The 20,656-nt window shown below is 41.2% G+C and overlaps 1 protein-coding gene across 1 annotated transcript in view; it reads left to right on the top strand.

Moving 5' to 3' along the window:
• GRIN2B (glutamate ionotropic receptor NMDA type subunit 2B) overlaps positions 1-20,656 on the top strand; it is a 377,246-nt gene that overhangs the window by 104,258 nt on the left and 252,332 nt on the right. Inside the window, exon 3 of the mRNA XM_031444063.2 lies at positions 10,844-11,272. Coding sequence (XP_031299923.1) covers positions 10,862-11,272 — 411 coding nt within the window. The 5' untranslated portion in view covers positions 10,844-10,861. The remainder of the gene's footprint in view (positions 1-10,843; positions 11,273-20,656) is intronic.

The following is a 20,656-nucleotide window of genomic DNA, read 5'->3' as shown; positions in this document are numbered from 1 at the left end:
ACTGAATTTTAAAGCTGAGGAGATTTTGAGAACATCCAGTCCATTTCTCTTATTTCAGAGATAAAGAACCAGAGCCACAGAGAGTTTGAGTAGTCCTTTCTTAGTCACACAGCTTGTTAGGAGCAGGAGTGTAACAGGCCGGAGGTTTCCTGATGCTCAGTTCTACATCCCTTCTCTACTACACATTCTTCTTATACGGTAATTTGAGAGGGAGAGGGAGAGAGGGGGGCGGGCAGGTGAAATTAAGAGAGGTATATTTCAACTTGTGATTAATTCTTTGAATAGGTGTTAAATTCCATTTGTGATGTTAGAGGGATTTAAGTGAGTTCGGAATTCAGTTACGATTGGTTGTGTGGTGAATAAATGTGAATACTGATGGCAGAAATAAAGATGACATTTAATATTAAAAAATGTGTAACTGCATCTGAGGTTGGCCTGATAACCAGCCAGCTCAAACAGTGTGGCTTTTGTTCCTATTGATTCTGGCCTTGCTACCGTGCTCTCTTTGAGGCCTTTTATGACCTCAGAGTCTTGTTTAAAACGTTGTTTTAAAGCCTATTTAAACCTGAGTGAAGGCTGAATCATGTTTGGGTACGATGCTTTGTCAGCAGAACCATCTTAGAACTCAGAGCCCAAGGGAAAGAGGGCTAATTTGTACACATATACATTTATCATTAGTACAGGCATCAGTTTACCCACACGTGAACATGTGCAAATGAATGCTCAGACACATGGGCAATTATCAGCTAACAACTCTGACCTAAGAATGAGCCTGTAGAATATCAGGAAGTTGAGAATGGCATCAGTGTTTGTGATATTTCCCCTCACGTTATAACCCTTGGGAGTGAAGGACCTGGACCAGTGCCTTCATTTATGTGTCAACTTATTATTGGTATTCTTAGGTACGTGTTCATTGGTTCATTCATTAATATCATCAACAAATGCTTACTGAGCACCTACCATATGCCAGACACTTTGCTAAGTACTGGAGGTAGATAAGGAAGACACATATCAGTCTTGACTTCACTTCGTTAGGGTTTGCTAGGAAAGCTACCTTAGCCAAATGAGTCAGAATTGGGTTCTCCCTTCCTATGTTCCATGCAGGAAGAATCACTATTAGTGACTGAAGATATGGGTTCCAAATATAATAAATGACTGTTTTTATGTAGTTGAAGTGGTCATATTACTTTGCACAAAATTTGGTGGCTGGTTGGTGACTGGTGGGAGATGGTGGGGGGAGTAGGGTCTGGTTGGTTCTAGGATTTAAAATCTATTTAAAATATTGTTTATACTGGATACTGTTACTTATAGACTTTTTAAAACAACCTATTTCTAAAGGCAGTAGAAATTGTACCAAAGCTGGAGAAAAAGTGGGAGAGGAGTCTTTGACTCATTTCTAAATAATTCAAGGCAAAAGGAGCTCCTTATCTGCCTCTGAGCAGAGTATGTTCACATTCAGTGAATAAATATCAGGTACCTGCTATCTGCTAGGTGCTTTCAAGTAAATTGTCTAGTATTCACAACAACTCTATGAGGTAAGGACAATAATCCCCATTTTATAATGAAGAAAATGAGGTCCAGGTAGCTTCAGTTACTGCTTCCCCTTCCCCTAAGGTAAGTAAGTGTCAGAGCTAAGTTTCAATTCTAAATCTTTTGACTTCTAGGTCCTTGCTTTCTTTGCTGTATCATAATACCCTGCTAACTAATATTTTATGATTTTTGCAATTCTCTTGTATTGTTTTCATCGCTATTTCCTGCTTATCTGTTAGTACTTAGTTTGTTACTCTCCTGATATCCCAGGCAGAATTTGGTGGCTGGCCTCCTTTGGCGCACTGGGCATGCTGTTTTATAGCTCACCACGTTGTACCATAATTTTGTTTATTTATTTGTCTTGGACACTGGTCTAAAGGCTCCTTGTAGATTGGATTCCGTCCAGTATTGAATCCCATCACCTAGCACATTCTCTGGCACATGGAAAGCATCTAATAAACATTTGTCAAATGAGTCAATCTTCACAGTTGTCCTGTGAAAGAACTTACTATCTCACGTTTTACAAACAAGGGGGCTGAGGGTCAAAGAGGTAAAGAAACTGGTCGAAGATCACACAGCAAGTTAAGAGTAAACGTAAAACTTGCTCTCGACTTCGAAATTTTGCTCTCCCCACCACGACGCATCACGGTTATTACTGCTATTGCAGAACAGGCTTGGCAGAGGGTTGCAGTGGCTTGGGATGTACTTAGGCAGTAGAGTAGAACACCTGGAGGACTTGAAAATAGTCTTTCTCAACATCCCAATTTTACATCTATTTTAGCACAGGCTGTTTATCTGCAGCTCAAAACACAAATGTTTTCTGGGTCGATGCGTATAGTTCTGGCGGTCCCTGCCCCATCCCTGGCTCACTGTTACCCTCCTAGTATTGTCCCTTGACCTCCCCTCCAGTTGAACTTTTCCTGCTGCCCTTTTCCCATGATTCTCTTTTTATCATCCATCACCCATTTTTACTACCCATCCCCCTTCTTAATAGTCAGTGACAAGCCAATAATTTTTATTAACACTTGAAAATGCTATTTTTTTGTTAAACCAATACATGCAATTGCCCTAATCTCCTGCCAAATGGTAATAATCAGAATCAGGTTTCAAAAGGTTTGGATTTCAGCAGGGCTGCTCACACTGTCCTTGGAGGCATATAAATTAATTATAATTAAGAACTAAGTGCAGATGTTAGAAGAGAAATTTTGAACAATTTTGGTGCCTGCTCTTGTAGAATATTAAAGAAAAAGAGAACGAGTGGCTGTTGCTGGTGAGAGTACAGATGATCACCTACATTTGGATTACAAATTTATATGAAAATACACACATATAAAGTGATTAATAATCCTTTATTAGTTATTTGTTCAACTCGTGTCAAGAACTTGGGTGACAGTAGAAGGGACACTTCTGCTTTGTGCATACAGCAGGAAAAAAAAACAGGTCAGATAGAAAAGCCATGATTTAGCCACCGGAAGTGTTGTAGAACAAGGTGGTAGGTTATGGGGCAAGGCTCAGGTGGTAGATGTGCTTGGACTGAGTAAGAAGAAGGCTCTTATGTGGCAGAAGTCCTAGGAAAGCAAATTTCTGTGCCAAGGAATTCAGTGCCACATTAGCCCTTTGCAACGATGAGGCCACTTCTCACATGGTGATCTTTGGAAAGGCATCCTTACCTGCTTTATGTAGGAGGGCTGGATGGCTTATCTGCTGGGTCAGAGGTTTGGATAATTTTTACCTGTGTCTTTTCCCCTCTCCCCCATCTATCCTGCTCTTCCCTAATTGAACACTCTCCCAGAAGTGACTTAACTAAGGCTCTGTTTTCTTTGATTTTCTACTTACACTATTTGTTGTGGCTATGGTTTGTTGAAATGGATTTGGGATTAGCTCTGCACAGGAGTGTATTTGGATAAGTTAAATATACCCCAGCAGGACCAAAGGGTGCTGTTTATTGCCATGTCGGTTACTACATTAAAAATGGATTTGGCATGTTTATAGGATGTCCAAATAGACTTCTTTGTCGTCACTGGTTTCATAGGCACACAGTCTCAGTCCCCAAGCCCTAGACTACCAGAATTTCTCCTTGTTCCTTTTTGAAGAAAGAGCAGGAGCAAGGGAACTCAGAAGCTTTTCTAAGACTAATGGATGACGATAATTGTGTAAGAGGAGAATAACAATGTAGAGAGAAGTTTTAAGTTCTAAATCCACTAAAATTAGAGATAGGTGTTTTTTACATGTTATTTCTACAGATTTAGATGATGTTTAGATGTGTTTAGCAGACCCTAAATCCTAAATGCACTGGAGGATTGAAATTGGGTTCTTTAATGTCTTGAATATATAGATGGCATTGCGTTTCATTGCTAGAAACAGATATTTATATTGTACTTCAGAATGGCATTAGATAGTAGATGTTTGACATCTATTATACTTTCTGCTTCAGAAGATTAATGAACACATTTATTGCCTCAGTTAAGCATTCTGACTCAAAAGCACCTCTTTGGTTCAACATTCACTCTGTTCCTATAAATTTGAATTGAGAAAGTACAACTTAAAACCCAAAATTGACTTGGAACTTAAAACTTTTAAAATAATATGTTAATTAAAATGTTTTATTTTGGATCTGTTCTGCAGAGTTAAGTTAATCATACTTCTCAGTTAATGGCACACTTTCATTACTGGTTCAGATAAGGATGTCTTATTTAATTAATTAGTTCTTTATGTACCTTTATTCTTCCATATACCTTTTAGAATAAGATAATAAAATTCCTTTTAAAATCCTGCTGTTTATTTTGATAGGAATTGCCTTGAAGTTGTAGATTAATTTGGGAGAAAATAGAACTCTCTAAAACATTATGTTATCCCATCCGTGAACGTGGTAAGTGATTGCATTGTTCAGGACTTCTTTCATATCCTTTAATAGAATTTCAGATTTTCTCTGTAGAGGTCTTGTGCATTCCTTGCTAATTCCTAAATAATTTTTAGTTGTTTTTGCTCTTACTGTATTATATTTATAATAACAATATATACATAATATTATACTATATTATTATATTTTCTAGTTGGTTATAAGAGAGCTATTGATGGCTTCTAAAAGTATTATTTATCTAGCAATCTCATTCTCCCCATATTAATACTAATAGCTTTAAAATTCTGTTGGATTTCCTATGTAGATAACCACACTATCTTCATATAATGCTAGTTTTTTCTCTTTCCTTCCCATTCTTAAATCTTGTTTTCTTGACTTACTTTATTTACCAGAATCTCCAGTAGCAGTGATAGCACTAACCTCGGTTTTTTCTCAATGTCAAAAAATAACTGATTAAGAGTTTTTGGTATATATTCTTACCAAGTGAAGACTGATGTTCGCCTTCATTTCCTATTATCAAAGAGTTGAAAAATTATTCTGCCACTTATATCATAAATAGGTGTTTCCTTAATCAAATGTGTGATTTTTAAAAATTTTTTTGAGATGTTCATGTAAATATCTCTTTTGGTCCATTAATGTGGTGAATTATTTTGATTTTTATACTGAAATTAAGCTATCCTTGCATTCCTGCTATAAGCCACAGTAGATTATTATTTAAAAAATTATTTATTAAAATATACTATTTGTTTTGGTTAGCTAATATTTTGTTCAGGTTTTTTTTTTTTTTTTGCCTTTATAAGTGAAAGGAATCTATGATAATCTTTTCTTGTAGTATAATTATCTGGATTTAGAATTAAACTTTCCTTCTTTTTCTATTTTGTTCAACTTATATGAACAAGGCTCATTTCTTCCATGTGTACCTGTTTTACTTCCTTTTATTTGACAAAGATGGGGTTGGGTAGTTTTCAAAGGTTAGGATTAGGGCCTTTGATAACCATTTTATTTTCTTTAATTGTTATTATTATATTCAGATTTTCTCTATTCTTTTGAGCTTCTTTTTGCTTTTTTATTTGATATTTATACATTAAATTTAAAAGCAACTAGCTTTCATGATATTCTTTTATTATTTTTACATTTCTGCACTGTATATGTTGTTATTTTCCCATTTTCATGTCAATTTTATTTGCATTTTCTCTATTGTTTCATTAATTGGTCTTGTCAGAACTTTGTCTATTGTGGTCTTTTAAAGGATCTACTTTTGGTTTTGTTTTTTCTTTTCTTTGCCTTCTGTTTCATTAATTTCTATCCTTTATTCACCTTCTTAAGGTTGACCCTTAATTGTTCAAAATGTGACAATGTAATTATAATTAATTATTTTTCATTTTCTTATTTTCTTATAAGTGAATTTAAAAGCATGGGTTTCTCTCTAAACTATTTTAGTTACGCTCTAGAAATTTTTATATTTAATATTTTCATTGTTATTCTGTTCAAAGGATTTTTCAGTTTCTGATATGATTTTTTCCTTAAACTTAGTGTTGTTTAATATTAAGTTTTTAAAAAGCTTTGGATATGTAATATTTTAGCTACCTTTCCATTTTTATTTGTAATTTAATAACATTATAGAAAAATGACAATTAGAATTTATTGAGGCACTTTGGTAGATTTAGTATTTTCCATGTACTTAAAAAGAATACATGTATTCTCTGTTGTATATGTATTGCTAGATATCTAAACTAATTCAAGTTTATTACCCATGCTTTTTATTTTTCATTCATGTCACTGTTTATATTTTGTCTGTTGGATTTATCTGTTACTCCCCAGGGTAATTTTAGTTACTGCTTCATACATGTTAAGCCTATATTTTTAGATTCATGTATATTCATGATTATGGTATCTTCTTGATACTAGTATGTGACATCTCTTATTGTCACTTTTGATGTTTCCACCTTTGAATTTTATCTTGATATTAAAATTTTGATAGACATTCTCACATTGCCTTTCAAAGAGGTTATACTCATTTATACTTCACTTGACTTATACTGTATGAGACTCCTTTCCCTCCCACATTCTTCTGTGTGACAGATTTTAAGGCCTATACATTCTAGCTTTCTGTCTTTATTGGTAGCTTGGGAAACTGGACTTGATGCATAGTTCTGGCACTTTTAATCTTAATTTTCTTCACTGCCTATCATATTCTAGTCACAGTCTCATTAATTGGGTCACTCCAAATAGCATCCTGACTCTATTAAGGATTGTGCTTGGAAAATTTGACTTAATCATCTATTAAATCACATTTTATCTTTCCTGTTGGAGTTGCCCCAGACTCAGTTTTCTCTGAGGACAAGATGGGCCCAGCTTCTTACTCAAATGTGTCTTCCCTTGGAGTCTGCTGTGGGCAAAGTGTAGACTGGTACCTGCTGGTGTTACCCTGCACCAGTTGCAGGCATGAACATAAGTGACTGTATTCTGCTTGCTTGCTTTAAATTGAAGGGCCACTCAGTTCAAGCTTCAAGGAGACAGAGGGCCAGGGGGTGAACAGCTGACTCTCTAATCTGCTGCTTTGTTGTTGATTCTGCTGGTGAACCCTCATGTCTGAATTTACAATGTGATCTGGGGGTGCTAAGCTCCACTGATTCCCGTCGCTGACCCTGGCCTGAATGACTCTTGAATTCTGCTACTCTTGACTGGGAAGCTGTCCTGAAGTTTGCTGCTACCCTAAGGCCATTATGTGACATCTTTTTTAGGGAGGTGGAGCCCTTAGGGAACTCGTGTCTCTTGCCCCCTGTGAGGTTCCTCTTACCATTCCTCTCACGCTCTGTCTGCCTTTCTCCCCCCACCTCCCACATGCTGACTTGGTGCTTTTATAAATAGCGAGGCTCCTTGAACAACTTCTGTAGAAGCTTAAAGGTAACATCCTTTGCATCTACAGAGCATTTTATATTCTTCAAAGCACTTCCATCTACATATTATCATTTGATCCTCACAAAAAACTCTTTCAGGTATTCAAGTTAGGTGTACCACCCGGATTTCACCGGTGAGGTAATAGAGACGTGATTAGGTGGCTTGCCCATCCTTAAGTGCTCAGTTAACGTGCAACAGGTGTCAGAACGCAGTTGTTTTAGGTTAATGAACTTATTTATTCATTCATTCATTCACACACTCATATTTTACCAAGCAGAATGGAAAGAGCAAGGGTTTGGGGGACAAATTTTTGATTTGAAACTAGATGCCATCCCTTGTCGGCTGTGTGATCCTGGTCGTGCACTTAACATCTTTCTCAGTTTCCTTGTTTGTGAAATTGGGGAGATTATGATTTATAATGTTTACATGTGACTTAACAACCCATGAAAATTACCTGGCAATGGTAGTATACGGCATATGGTAGGTTATAGGTAAATTGTTACTATAAATATGTAATATATAAAATAGGTTACTAGTATAGGTAAAAAATGGCCTAATACTGACAATTTTATAATGGTAGAAACTCAGTGGCTGCCATTTGTTGGGTCCTTTCCTGTTGTATCCCAGGCCCTGCTAGACTCCAGGAATGCAAAGACAAGTGAGGCAAGGCTTTCTTGTGTGTCTGCATCTTCTGCTAGACTGTGGTCCTGGAGGAGGAGCCTGTGTCTGTTGTATCCCCAACTCCAAATGTCTGCTGGGTAGTAGGTGCTTAATAAAAGCTGACCTTACTGACAAGGTCCCTGCCCACCAGGAGATTACCAAGCAGTTAAGACAGGCAGGTGCATAATCACATATTATAATAAATTGTTCCAGGCGTTTAGATAGACACATCCAGGCTACAGTGAGAGCACAAGGGAAATGATGCTCAGTTCTGCCGGGGAAGGGGCAGTGCGATGGAGAGGAGGGGGCAGCGTTTCATAAAGCAGGTGTCTAAAGACTGGTCTGTTGGTGGAAGGGAGCAAAGCCAATTTGCTTATCTTGGACTACAAGCTTTCTCTTAATGCGCCCCCTCCTAAGGTGTGAAGTTGAGTTTATATTCACGGTGCTTCTCTGTTTGTCTCGCAGTCCCTCTGTTGCCGGTCTCTCCCGTAATGTATTGCTTTGTAAAGTGCTTTGTTGTATCCTGAGTATAAAAGAGACGCTCAGTAAAACCAGATTCTATTCTTTGAGTGTCACAACTAGCCATTGCATAACAAAGTGTAATATATTGTGTGAGAAGAAATACAGGAACCTAAGAGATATTTGAAAGAGAGCAAATAAAACATCAAAGTTGGGGAGTGTAGAGTGCATTAAAGTTAATAAACTGCCATGGCAGACTGGACCACTTTTCAGTGTGAAGGTATCTGCTTTAGTGACTTATGACTGTAGGATGAGAATCCCATTGGAATGAAGTTAGCTGCTAGTTTTGCCAAATTCTAAATCTTTTGGTTCTCCTTGAGAACCAGCCCTTGAAACTTAATATATTATTATTATTATTATTTTTCCAACAGTTCTTTGAGGTGGTAAACCCATCTGTCTTCCTCTGAGTATTCAGTACTGCTCAACTCTGTAGAAGGCTGCTTTGCTTTAAGCTCAGGGAGGAGGAATTCGCGCCCCAGGTGTCCTGCTAGACTGGGGACAGCTCGGTCAGCCTGGTCCCAGGGCTCACGTAGTCCGTCCCGTTTGCACAGAGACTCAGAGATGAGGAGATTGGCAGGAGTAGACTTTGCTGAGGCGTGAACCACTGAGCTACTCGTCTTACTTGCAAGAGATGGACAAGGCCGTGGGTACAGGGCTCCTTCCTGGCAGAGTGGAAGGTTGACGGCAACAGCAAGGGTTCCAAAATGTTTTCTGCCAAGAACTGGATTGGATTTTGTGCTTCTTCAGCCACAGAATGTCCCCAGCATCTTATCCCAAATCATTAATGCTGTTTGCAGTCAGTCTGCTCAGCCCGACCACTTCCTAATCTTTCTTGGTTCAACACCCTCATTATTGTTTTCTTTTTGTTAGCTAAACTCTCAAAGTTTTCAGGTTCCTAATGTATTACCTTTTCTTTTTTTTTTTTTTTTAAATCCAAACAAGCAGGGAATACGAAGCAGCATTTTCATCCTTGATTATGCTCTCTCTCTTTGGAAAAGAATGAAAACCCCTGATTTTGGCTTTGGGTACAGTTTGTAGACTATTTCCTCGGAGTATAATGTACTGTGTGTATGCACTGGCATGCTGGTGTTATACCATCATTGCCTTGGGAACATTATGTAACTGTTTTGAGCTTCAGTTTCTCCACTTGAGAAATGGGGATAAGATGACTAATTTATAGGGTTTCTAGGAGGACTAAAGAGATTGCATAAGAGGAAATGCCTAATATGGTGCCCAGCACCTACCAGAGGTACAATAAATGATTATTTAACACAAATCAAAAAACAACCTAAGCAGGACCAGTTTAAGGGAAGCTCTTGGAGAATGGTGAGACATGAAAAGAGAAATGACCAAGCTCTGTAGAGAGCTGTGTCCTCAGTCTGGTGCAGAATGTGACATTCAGGGGCACACGTGGCAGTAAAAATGCAGGAGTTGTAAAAGGTACAGAGTGGTGAATTGCATGCAAACATGAAGTCAGTCATTTCAGGAAAGTCACTGTGTCAGTAATTTAATAGCATTTGTCCAAATCACCATATTTTGATGCATAAACAGATGGGAATAAAACTATTCCTTGTGACACTTGGGGGTGTAAGAGCAACGTGATGTGATACAGTGGAATGCAAACTGGCCTAGAAGTCAGAGGAGGGGTTTCTGTTCCTTTCACTTAATGGGTTTGCGGTCTTGGACTTCTTAGCTTCTTTGAGCCTCAGCTTCAACATCCATAAAAATGGTAATAATAGTGTCTTTCTTATTTCCCCCCTGCCGGGTTATTGTAAGGATCAGTTGAGATGTTTTTGAAAGTACTGCCAACTTACAGGTTGTTTTTTGATTTAGTATTAAAAGTCAGTTGGGTTGCTGAAGAATTTTAGGCTTTTGCTTCTTTGAGATGAATACAAAGTGAAGGCAGCAAGAATAGGGAGCTGATATATCTGTAGCTTCCTGTGTCCAGCTGACCGGGACCCTGTTTTGTTTTAGCCTCTGCTGAGACCAAAGAACAGTTCAAAGATGGGTTGTGTACCTGGGGTCATGCAGCAACAGCCAGACCCCTTCTTGGAGACTCCTGTGTTTGTGCACTTGGTATAACTACCTGGACCACTTACATCCTCTTCCCCTTGTTGGTCTCGGTCTGTTTGCTGCTGATGGCTATAGCCATAGCATCTTTTGTTGTCTCAGGGATGTCTGATATTTTTGAAAGTTTTTTTTTTCCCTCACTTTGCTGCACGAATATGAGATAAGAAACTAGGCTGGAAGATAGACATTAAGTTTGATGATCAGTAAAAGGAGATAAGGTCTTGACTTGCAGTATCCATCCTCTTCCAAGATGGGTCATGTGGTGTGGATCGTAATGTAACCACTCTCTCTTTGTGTTTCCAGGGAGTCGACGAGTTGAAGATGAAGCCCAGAGCAGAGTGCTGTTCTCCCAAGTTCTGGTTGGTGCTGGCTGTCCTGGCCGTGTCAGGCAGCAGAGCTCGCTCTCAGAAGAGCCCTCCCAGCATCGGCATTGCTGTCATCCTTGTGGGCACTTCGGACGAGGTGGCCATCAAGGATGCCCACGAGAAAGATGATTTCCACCATCTCTCTGTGGTGCCCCGTGTGGAGCTGGTAGCCATGAACGAGACAGACCCAAAGAGCATCATCACCCGCATCTGTGATCTCATGTCTGACCGGAAGGTCCAGGGGGTGGTGTTTGCTGATGACACAGACCAGGAAGCCATCGCCCAGATTCTTGACTTTATTTCAGCCCAGACTCTCACCCCCATCCTGGGCATCCATGGGGGCTCCTCCATGATAATGGCAGACAAGGTAAGATGGGCAGCAGTGAGTAGATCCTGGTGGGGTGTGGTGTGTATTGAGAGCTAAGTGATGCATCTGTTTTAATGCAAAACTTGACTATGAAAGATGGAGGGTAACAGGATGCACTGAGTGGATAGACCAGGAACTAGTCTAATTGCTTGGAGATGAAAGGGAGGGAAAGATGCTGGTTTCTAGAAACTCTTTTAGTTTTGAACAGGTTTGTGTGTCTACTTGTTTGTAAATGGAGTCAATGAAAAGACTAGGAGATGTTGAAGCTCGTAACTATGTGATACATTTTCTTCAAATACATGTATGAATAGCTCCTTTAAAACTTTGCAAAAGGTGTGCTGAATTCTTCCTTGATAACGCGTGCTCTCCCCACACACCAGTTTTAAGAATATAAAAAGAAAAATCCCTCAAGGCAGGTTATTTCTCTCCTTGAAGATACAGACATCCTAGAGAAGTACTTCTTGCTAAGGTGTCCACGCTCAACACGCATCAATCTGCACATTTGAATGGATTTTAATCCATAGAACCAGTCGTAGCTGTTTCCCCCGGCTGAGCTTTGAAGGCAGTGGTTCTTAATCTTGATTGCACCCGGGAATTACCTGAATAGCTTTCCACATACCCAATGCCTGGGTCTCGCCCCTAGAGATTCTGACTGTTGGTCTGGGGTACAATCTGGGCTTCAGGATCTTTAGAAGTTCCCCCAGAGAATTCTAGTGTGCAGTTACAGCTGAGAACCACTGCTTTAAGGCTGTGAATAAATCCTAGTCTTTCCTGCATTAATATTAGATTAATTGTCTCATGACAAGGTAATTATCGTGTGACATTGATGCTTATTCTCTAACTGCAGAAATAGTGTTTTGTTTGTAGTTGTGTTTTGTTTTTACATTTTTCACTTCTTGGGTTGTTTTTCCTTGCTTTATACGATGATTATTGCTTATCATTAAGGTATAGCACTTCTCACACACAGATTGTCTTTGCAGTCATTCCTACCTGAGGATGATTCATGTCACAAGTGCGGTTTTTATTGTTCTGTATTGCTTTGGGTTTTAAATTGTTTCTCCTTTGCATTGTCATCTTATACTTTTTTGAATGTCACTCTCAAAACTACCTTCAGTTTTGTACTCAAAAGACATGCTGTGGGGTTAATGATGTTTGCAAACACCTCAAAACCTAGCTCAGACACCACAAGCGTGCTACTTGGCCAGTTGAGAACCACCACAGCGCAGGGCTGAACAGAGTAACATAACCTTGCGTGATCACTATCGCCATCTGTCGGCAGCAGGCAGAGATGACTAATGTGTTTTGGAGCTTCCTTCATTCCGTCTAGGAAAGGTCAAGTGGAAAGTGCTAAGTGGAGGAACTTTAGTAGCGTATGAGAAAGATATTGTCCCATTCAGATGGGTAAAGGCACAGGTAAAGATGTTAGAGAGAAAATGCTGCCACAAGGAAAGAGGGATAAACTTACACAGAATGGGAAATACAGATTGACTATGGCAAGACCTATTGAGTTTTTGCTTCAAATAGATTTTTTTTTTAAGCATCATTGTCCTTAGCAAATTTTATTATATTTTAGCATATATGGTGTTTTGAGGGCACAATATGCCCTGAAAGAAAGCCAAGATGGATGAGCCAGAGTTTTGAATCATAAGTAAGTGCAAACTTACTTTGGGAGCAAGACAGGTGAAAATAATAGATTGATTGATTTAGCAGATACTGGCTATTGTGCAACCTATTATTTCAAATTCACCTCAGTATGAAAGGCTAGTGGCTAAACCAGTTGGTTGCTACTCTGTTGTGTCTCTTACAAATGCATAAGAACAATGTAATAATATGAAGAAGGATGCAGACCATGTGGAGAGACTGGGCTCTTTTGTTCACTGATGTACCCTAGGTGGTTTAGAGCGTTTACCATGTGCTGGGCACATACTGCTTTGCATGCATTATCTTATGTAATACTCTAACAGCCCAGTGAGCTAAATGGTATTATTTATCTCCACTTGACATAGGGAAGCTGAGGCTCAAGGGCTTAAATAACATATCCAAACTGCTGTAGCTGGTAAATGCATCCAGGACTTGAACGCTGGTTGCTGGCTGCACAGGCCACGTGCTCGATTGCCTCTCAAGAAAATGGAGAGGCTGGTTGAGGTCTCACATCCCTTCCTCTCTCTACTTCCTCCTGTTAGACAGCGCTGTGGTGGATGTGATAGGATGAAAAGTAATCCATCGCTTGATTCATAATGGCAATACTGGAGTCCGCCGGGAGGAGAGGAGTAATGAGAGAAGTGGGATGGCGCTCAGGTGTAGCATAACTCCTTAGGGGGCCCATCGGCGGCCACTTCTCGGGGTAAAATGGAGGCTGGAAGCCAGTGAGGTGGATTCTTCTGGGTCATTGTACTGAGATCCCCCTCTGGCCTCTTTATCCTCTGCCCCCCGCCCACCACTGCAACCACACCCAAATGTCCCTTTTTATCTTTTTCTCTTCTCCATAAAAAAAAAAAAAAAAAAAAAAAAAAAGGAGCTGGGCAGTGATTTTTAGACATGCTCCTAAAATAGCCTACATAATATCTGACTGACTTCTGACCTGAAAAGACAAGATTCTAAAAGGTAGGTAGAAAGAGGAAAAAGAAAAAAAAAGAAGCAAGAAAAGAAGCAGGCCGGAGGTCCTAATGAGAGCTGAAGGCTCAGCCGAGGGGCGAGAGGCCTATGGGCAGCAGGACCACAGGGACCGGAAGGGTGGCAGCACTGAGATTCTGGGCAGCTGTGCAGAGGGACGTTCACAGGCTTACAGGATTGGCCTGAAAGCAAATAAAGAGCCATCAGATCTCAAGGAAATAAGCTTTGGGGACAAGTTTCAAAAATAAAACACCTCCAATTCTAAGGCCATTTTTTTTTTTGCTAGAAGTTTATTTTTAGTACCATGATCATATTTCACAAACATAGAATGGGGACGCAGAGTTTGACAACTCTGAATCAACTATGGGGCAATAGGACAACACATATGAAAGTGGAACTAATGCAGAAAAATAAGAAATACAGCTTTGCTGCGTTTAAGGTGTAGTCTTGAGGGTACAGTCACCATCTGAAGGATGATGAATAAGGCTTACATGTTGCTTCCCCCTTCTAGGAAACAGATAATTTCTACTCTCTTCTAACTCAGTTGGTTTTTGTTTCAAATAAAACTCATTTATTAAGTGTCCTCGCGGAAGTGTGGTTTACAGGGATACATTTCCTGATTTAAGGAGTTTGTGATGGAAGAAAGCACAATTAGTTACAAAGATTTTTCAGCAAAAGCCGGGAGTCATTAGTTCAGCATCTGGTCAGATAGCCTGCGCGCCTGCGCTCACTTTTTTGCACAGCTAGTCAGTCAGTGCAAGCGCGGATCGCGCTCTGCTTTCCCACTGAGGCGCCTCGTTACCACTGCGGCCGAAAGAAGCGCCGGGGCGGCAGAGCTCCTCAAGGCTCGGACTGCAGTCAGAGCAGTGCTGACCGTCACTTCCCAGATGTGGGGATCTGGGCAACTGACCAACGACGTATTCTAAACCTTGGTATTCTTGTCTGTGTAATGGGGATAACAATATATCCATTACAGAGCTGTTGGAGATGAAATGAGATAACAAACAGCGAATGCTTCACTAAGTGTCCAACACAGCATTCAGTAGGGTAAGCTGAAGGTTGTATGGAGCAGTTTGAAGAAAGGGAGAGGCTTTATGATTCAGGAAAAGGATGGGAATTGAATAGAATCACAGCCAAGTACAGAGACACTTCTGAACTGGAGACCAACCAAGAAGGGAGCTCAGGAGAAACCCGGGGAAGGGCTCTGAAGTATGGGTGGAGCCACTAGGGACGTGTGGGTCTTGTGGGTCCTGCCCCACCAGGGAAGCCAAGGCTCCCTGGTGCAGCTGTGCCGGGGCCAAAAGGGGCACATTCAGTTAAGGAAAAACTCTGACAAGGAAGGAACTCCAGGCACTTGTAGCAGAAGACTGTTTAGAATAGTAAGAGAGACAATTTAAAAATGTATGAGGTGATTTTTGGCAGTTCCCCACCTGAGTATAAACAGTCTATTTTATTTTGCTTTGTTATAATTGCTTTTATTCTCCCTGAGGTCTGGGATTTAGGATGCCCATCTGAATCCAAATAATGAACCAAAGCTAGACATACTTTCATTTCTTTCCAAGAGGTTTCTCTGCTGATTTGCTGAAATCTTTCTTGGGTTTTCAGATTTTAGCTCAGAGAGGTTAAGTAACTAATCCAAGATATCGCAGCTTATGAACAATGGGACTGGGATTCAGATCCCAAAAGTATCTACTTTGAAGCCTTTCTATTCGTACAATTCTGCCCCACAAAGCACTGAACTAAGAATTCTAAGTCCTGAGTTTTAGTCTCCATCCTCAGAAGCTTTGGAAATTTAGGCAAACAAATCACTTCAGCTACATGATACTCAGTATCTAGTTTATAAGATTTAAATTTTGTTTTCTGCCTTATCCACTTTACAGCATTTTTGAAGATAAAGTGAAGTAAAATAGTCAGGAAAGTGCTGGGTGAACAGATACTTTAGGTGAAGGAATTAAAGAGTGGCGATAGGGAATGACAGTCGTTGACAGTGACAGTCATCTGTCACTAGCATTAGGACCAAGGAAAATGGCTCAGGCAGGTGGTAGGGAGGAACACAGAAAGTGGAAATTACAGCAGGATCAGGCAAAAGAACAGAAGATCCGATCTTTAATGCGGCAAGAATGGAAGAGAAGAGGCGTGCTGACTATAGCTGCAGGGCTCTGGAGGTGGATGGGTGGGCCAGAGTGGAGTACGGCAGCGAAGACCATGTGTCGTACCCTCATCTCGTTCCTCCCTAAAGGGCAGGTGAAAATATTCTTCCTCTGGCATCTGTTGCTATGATTCTCTCATTTCTAACTTGCTTGGTTAAGAATTAATGAATTTGAATAGCGCTGTCGTTTCCTGTGCAGAGAGCCACGTTTTGGAATCCAACTGTGGCCAGGAAGACGGCGCCTACTCTTCCTTGGTCCCATCTTCTCTAACCCTTCTCTTCCTAACCCTACCCCTCTCCCCCCACACACCTAATGGCAATATGTTTGGAGAGAGTCCTTGAGCCAGCGGTGGTGTGTGACACTGTAAATAGTCTAATTGCCTTCCATCTGCTCATGAGGGTTACAGAGCCAATGTAATCTTGAAACCGAGATGGCTGTGCTTTTCCTACCCCACTCCATGCTTCTCCCCTAATTTGGGGTGACTTAGTTTTCACTTGGCTTCTTAGTTGATTGTGATATGGCATTTCTTGGGACAGCATACTTTAACAGCAAACTGTGGTGTAATAACATTTTTTGGATGAACAGAGTTGAGATAAAGAGGTGGGAAAGGCAAGACAGGAACAAAGCTAATATAATATGCCAACAGTATGCCAGGCATCTTATTAATGAGGATTTTAATTCTTCTGCAGTCCTGTGAGATAAGTAATATTATTTCTTTTCATTTGATGGGGAAAATAAATCAGAGAGTTCATGTACTATGGCCAAAGTTACATAGCTAGAAAAACAGTGGGACTAGGATCTGAATCTTTTTTTTTTTTTTTTTTAATCTTTTTGGTTGACTTTCAAATCCCTAGTCCATGCACTGAGGAAGTCAGAAAAAAAAAAAAAAAGAATAGAACCACCTGTCTGGGGGTTACTCCTCTACCATTTTCCCTACTTCTTTGAACTATATACTTTGAGGGAAGATGGGTGGGCAGTTCTCTCTAAGACACTGCAGACTTGGCAGTGATGCAGCCTTTAAGCCTGTGTGGATTCCAGGTCTTTCCACCTGCATCTGTGGAATGTGCTTCTTGTTGGCCAGCACATCCTCCTTTTCAAATGGTAGCTAGGATTTGCTTTCAAGAGACTGGCCACTTGAAGTCCAGGAGCTGCAGTTTTAATGCCTGGGAAAACTGAGGCCCCAGAAATTGCTTTAGGCATTCACAGGAATTAAGGTGCTTGTTGCTAGAAAGTAACACATGAGCCATCCCTTCTCATGGGTCCTCCAGGAGATGACGGTGTGTCTACGGGAAGGCGGGGACACAGCATGAGAGAACATAGGCTTTGGAGCCAGTAGGCTCGAGCTCTGTCACGTGGCTGTGGCTGTGCTCCTTAAATACTCTTAGCCTCAAATTTTCCATTTGTAAAATGGGGGCAGAAATAACACCTAGTTCTTAGTGGGGACCAAGCCTTATGGAGCGATGTGCCCAGTGCTTGGTAAACAGCAGGCCCTCAGTATACACTACCTTGTATTTTCATATCCCAGGCTTTGCCTAATCATTTGAAGAAGATGGGAGTCTGATGTTTTCTGTTAACTGAAAGAGAGGAGCTTGGAATGTCAGTACCCTCACTTTAAGCCTGGTGGACTCACAGCTCAGCAGGTTCCACCTCTCTGGTGATGCAGTTACTGACTGCGACCCGATCAGCACTTACCAAGATTTTCGAAGCGGAGACATGCAGTGATTTCAATAAACTGATACACACAGGATGTAAGCAAAGAAGATAAATCCAGAACATTAAAAAAGGAAGCATAGTAGAATAAAATAGTGTTTGAATCCAGGGTCACTCATTGATTTGTCAGTGTTGATACAGAAGAGAAGTGAGCAATTAGATGAGGGAATATTAAAGGTACCAGGTAGAAAGTAGCCACGTGTTACAGACATAGGAGGGCACTTAATTCACTACTAGATGTCACCAGCCAGTTTTTAATAGATTATACTGATATTGCTGAAAAACTCCTTGGATTCTGATTTCTACACCAAGGGTATATTTTTATTCCTCTTCGTGAGACGTCCATGATTCTTTTTGCCTCATTCTTAGGCTTTATATCTATATTTTATTCAAAATTATATTTTGATTCTGTGGTTTAAGGGTTCAGTATCCATGAGAGTAATGTTCAAGGCTAGTTTTATTCCATTTTTCCAAAGGCAAAAATAATTTATTGCTCTAATTCTATTTTACAAGGACACAGAACACCCGAGTTTATTGTAGGTCAAGTTACAACAAGAAACAGAACTAACATTGATCATTTACTTTCATCAGGTTCTGAGCTGATCACCTTCTGTGAGCTTGTATGTGCTACTTCATTTAATTCTTTCACTGAATTTATGAGGCATGCATGCATTTTGTCTGCATTTTACAGATAAGGAAACTGTAGATCAGAGAGGCTCTTTTGCCCAAGATACTGAGGTAGTGATTGCTCACAGTGGCTTAAACAAACTTACTGGTGGCTCAGAACAAGACATCTGGAGTCAGGGACTGCTGGGGGTGGTGCAATGACGCGGTGACGTCAGAGCTGACTTCTGGGATTCTCTTGATGTTTTTGTCACGGTTGTGAGGAGGCTGCCCTAGCTCCGGGCATCATGCCTAAATCCAAAGCAGCTAAAGGCCGAGGGTGGGGGTTAGATCAGGTAAAGTCCTCCCCGTATCCTTGATCTCACAAACCCAAATAGTGTCACATGGCCACCCCTGTGGAGGTTACAGTCTCCCTGGTGGAGGTGGCAAGGAGGCAAGGGTTGGGACCAACTCTGATTAGTCAACAGTGTCTCTCAAAAGAAGTAAGTGATGACCTGAGAATTCAACCAGTGTTTGTGTGATTCTAAAGCCCGACATCTCTCATCTGTCATTTCTCTCTCTTTCAAATTGTGCTTTTGTGTCCTTAGTCCAGTTGCCTCCCATGTCCTGCAGAACTAGGACCTTGGCTCACCAGCTATGTCCTTTTCCCCCTTAATTATCAACTTATTCCTCCCTGCTGTCACCTGCTCTCTAGCTCAGTGGTCCTCAGGAGATGTTTGCAAATGTATTGTGGGAGCTTTGGGGATGTCATGATGACTGGTGTGTGTGAGTGAGGCCGGGCATGCTACGTGTCCTGCGATACATGTGATAGTACCCACCAGTCAAGAATAGTCTTACCCAAAATATCAATTCTGCCCTCATTGAGCATGCTCAGATCACTCTCGTATTAATAAATAAACAAACCTGAAAGCTTTCCTTGACCCTGGTTCTTCCCCCCTCATTCTTTCTTGTCATGGTTAAGTTCCTTAAATGCTGGTCTGAAATGGCTGTTTTCACTTTCTCATCTCTCACTTTGTCCAAAATGCCAAATCCAATGGGCTTTTCAAGTCGTTCCTGACCTTCTGCAGCACTGAACACAGTTGACCCTTTTAGTGCTTTTACCAAAATTATGATGACAAGAGTAATTGGATTTGTCACAGATTTGGTGACAGTGGGAATGAGACTGAGGAGAATTTAGAAGCTGGGTGGGTCATAGGAGTGGAAATGTCCAGTAAGCAGTTGGATTTGGGACTGGAGGCGCAGAGAGCGACGGGCTGGAAATAATGGGATGCACCGCGTTAGCACAGAGGAGTTGACACCAGGAGGTGGAGGAGACGGCTCGGAGTGAACAGGGGGATGAGGAGAGAAATGTGCCAAGGACAGAACCCCAGGTGCACCCCCATTCAAGGGATGGTCAGAGGAGGGGGAGATGACAAGGAGCTAGTACAATTCTGAGAGAGACAAGGGAGCCAGAACAAGAATGAAAGAGGCGTTACATGGAGCAGGAGGGGGTTTAAGGGCGAGTGGCTACCCAGTCCGGGAATCAGCCCCGGCCGTCCCCCTGTCCCCTTCCCCTCAGGATAGTTGTGCCAACAGTAAAGAAGCCTTGGTGTGGGTCCCATCCCCTCCGTACACTGTGATGACCCCGGTGGCCCTCCTTCTCTCCTAGCTGCACCATCACCTGGCACCTCACCTGTGTGATTCTTTAGAAACTCTATCTGATTGTTACATTTCCATTTCAAACTCTGCGCCGGCTTCCTGCAGCTTCCAGTGTGACATCCTCTTTGATGTGGTCCCGGCCACCGCTCCAGGATTTTCTTTTAACCTCCGCGCCCTTGAGCAGGAGTGTCAGGCCGCACTAAATTATTTGCTGCTCCCTGGCTGGTCCTGGCTGTTTTACATCCCTGCGCCTTTATGGGCGCCGCCTCCTCTCCTTGGAATATCCTCCTCCTTGTCCCTCAGAAGCACCTACTCACTTTCCGAGGGAAGGCATGGCACTTCTGTGAACCCTTTTCTGACTCTCTTCTTCACAGAATTGACCATTTCTCTTCCTTTTCTTTTTCTTTTGCACTTCACCTGTGCCCTATTTAAGCTTTTGTTATAACCCTTCGTGTTTACCTCTCTGTCTCATTTGCTACACACCCGGCTCATTGTGGGCCAGGCCATGCCTTACTAACTTCTGTATTCCCAGCACATGCCATAGTGTCTGGTGCAGGGTGACAGCCAACTGCTATTACACAGCTAACAATTATTAGACTGTACACTCTGCATGCACACTGTAGTGAGTTGGACGGTAGCCCCCAAAAGG

The sequence above is a fragment of the Camelus dromedarius genome, chromosome 25 (assembly GCF_036321535.1).
Source record: "Camelus dromedarius isolate mCamDro1 chromosome 25, mCamDro1.pat, whole genome shotgun sequence".
NCBI classification, from domain to species: domain Eukaryota; kingdom Metazoa; phylum Chordata; class Mammalia; order Artiodactyla; family Camelidae; genus Camelus; species Camelus dromedarius.
Note: the sequence above shows the minus strand (reverse complement) of the source record. Positions and strands in the feature narration are given on the sequence as shown.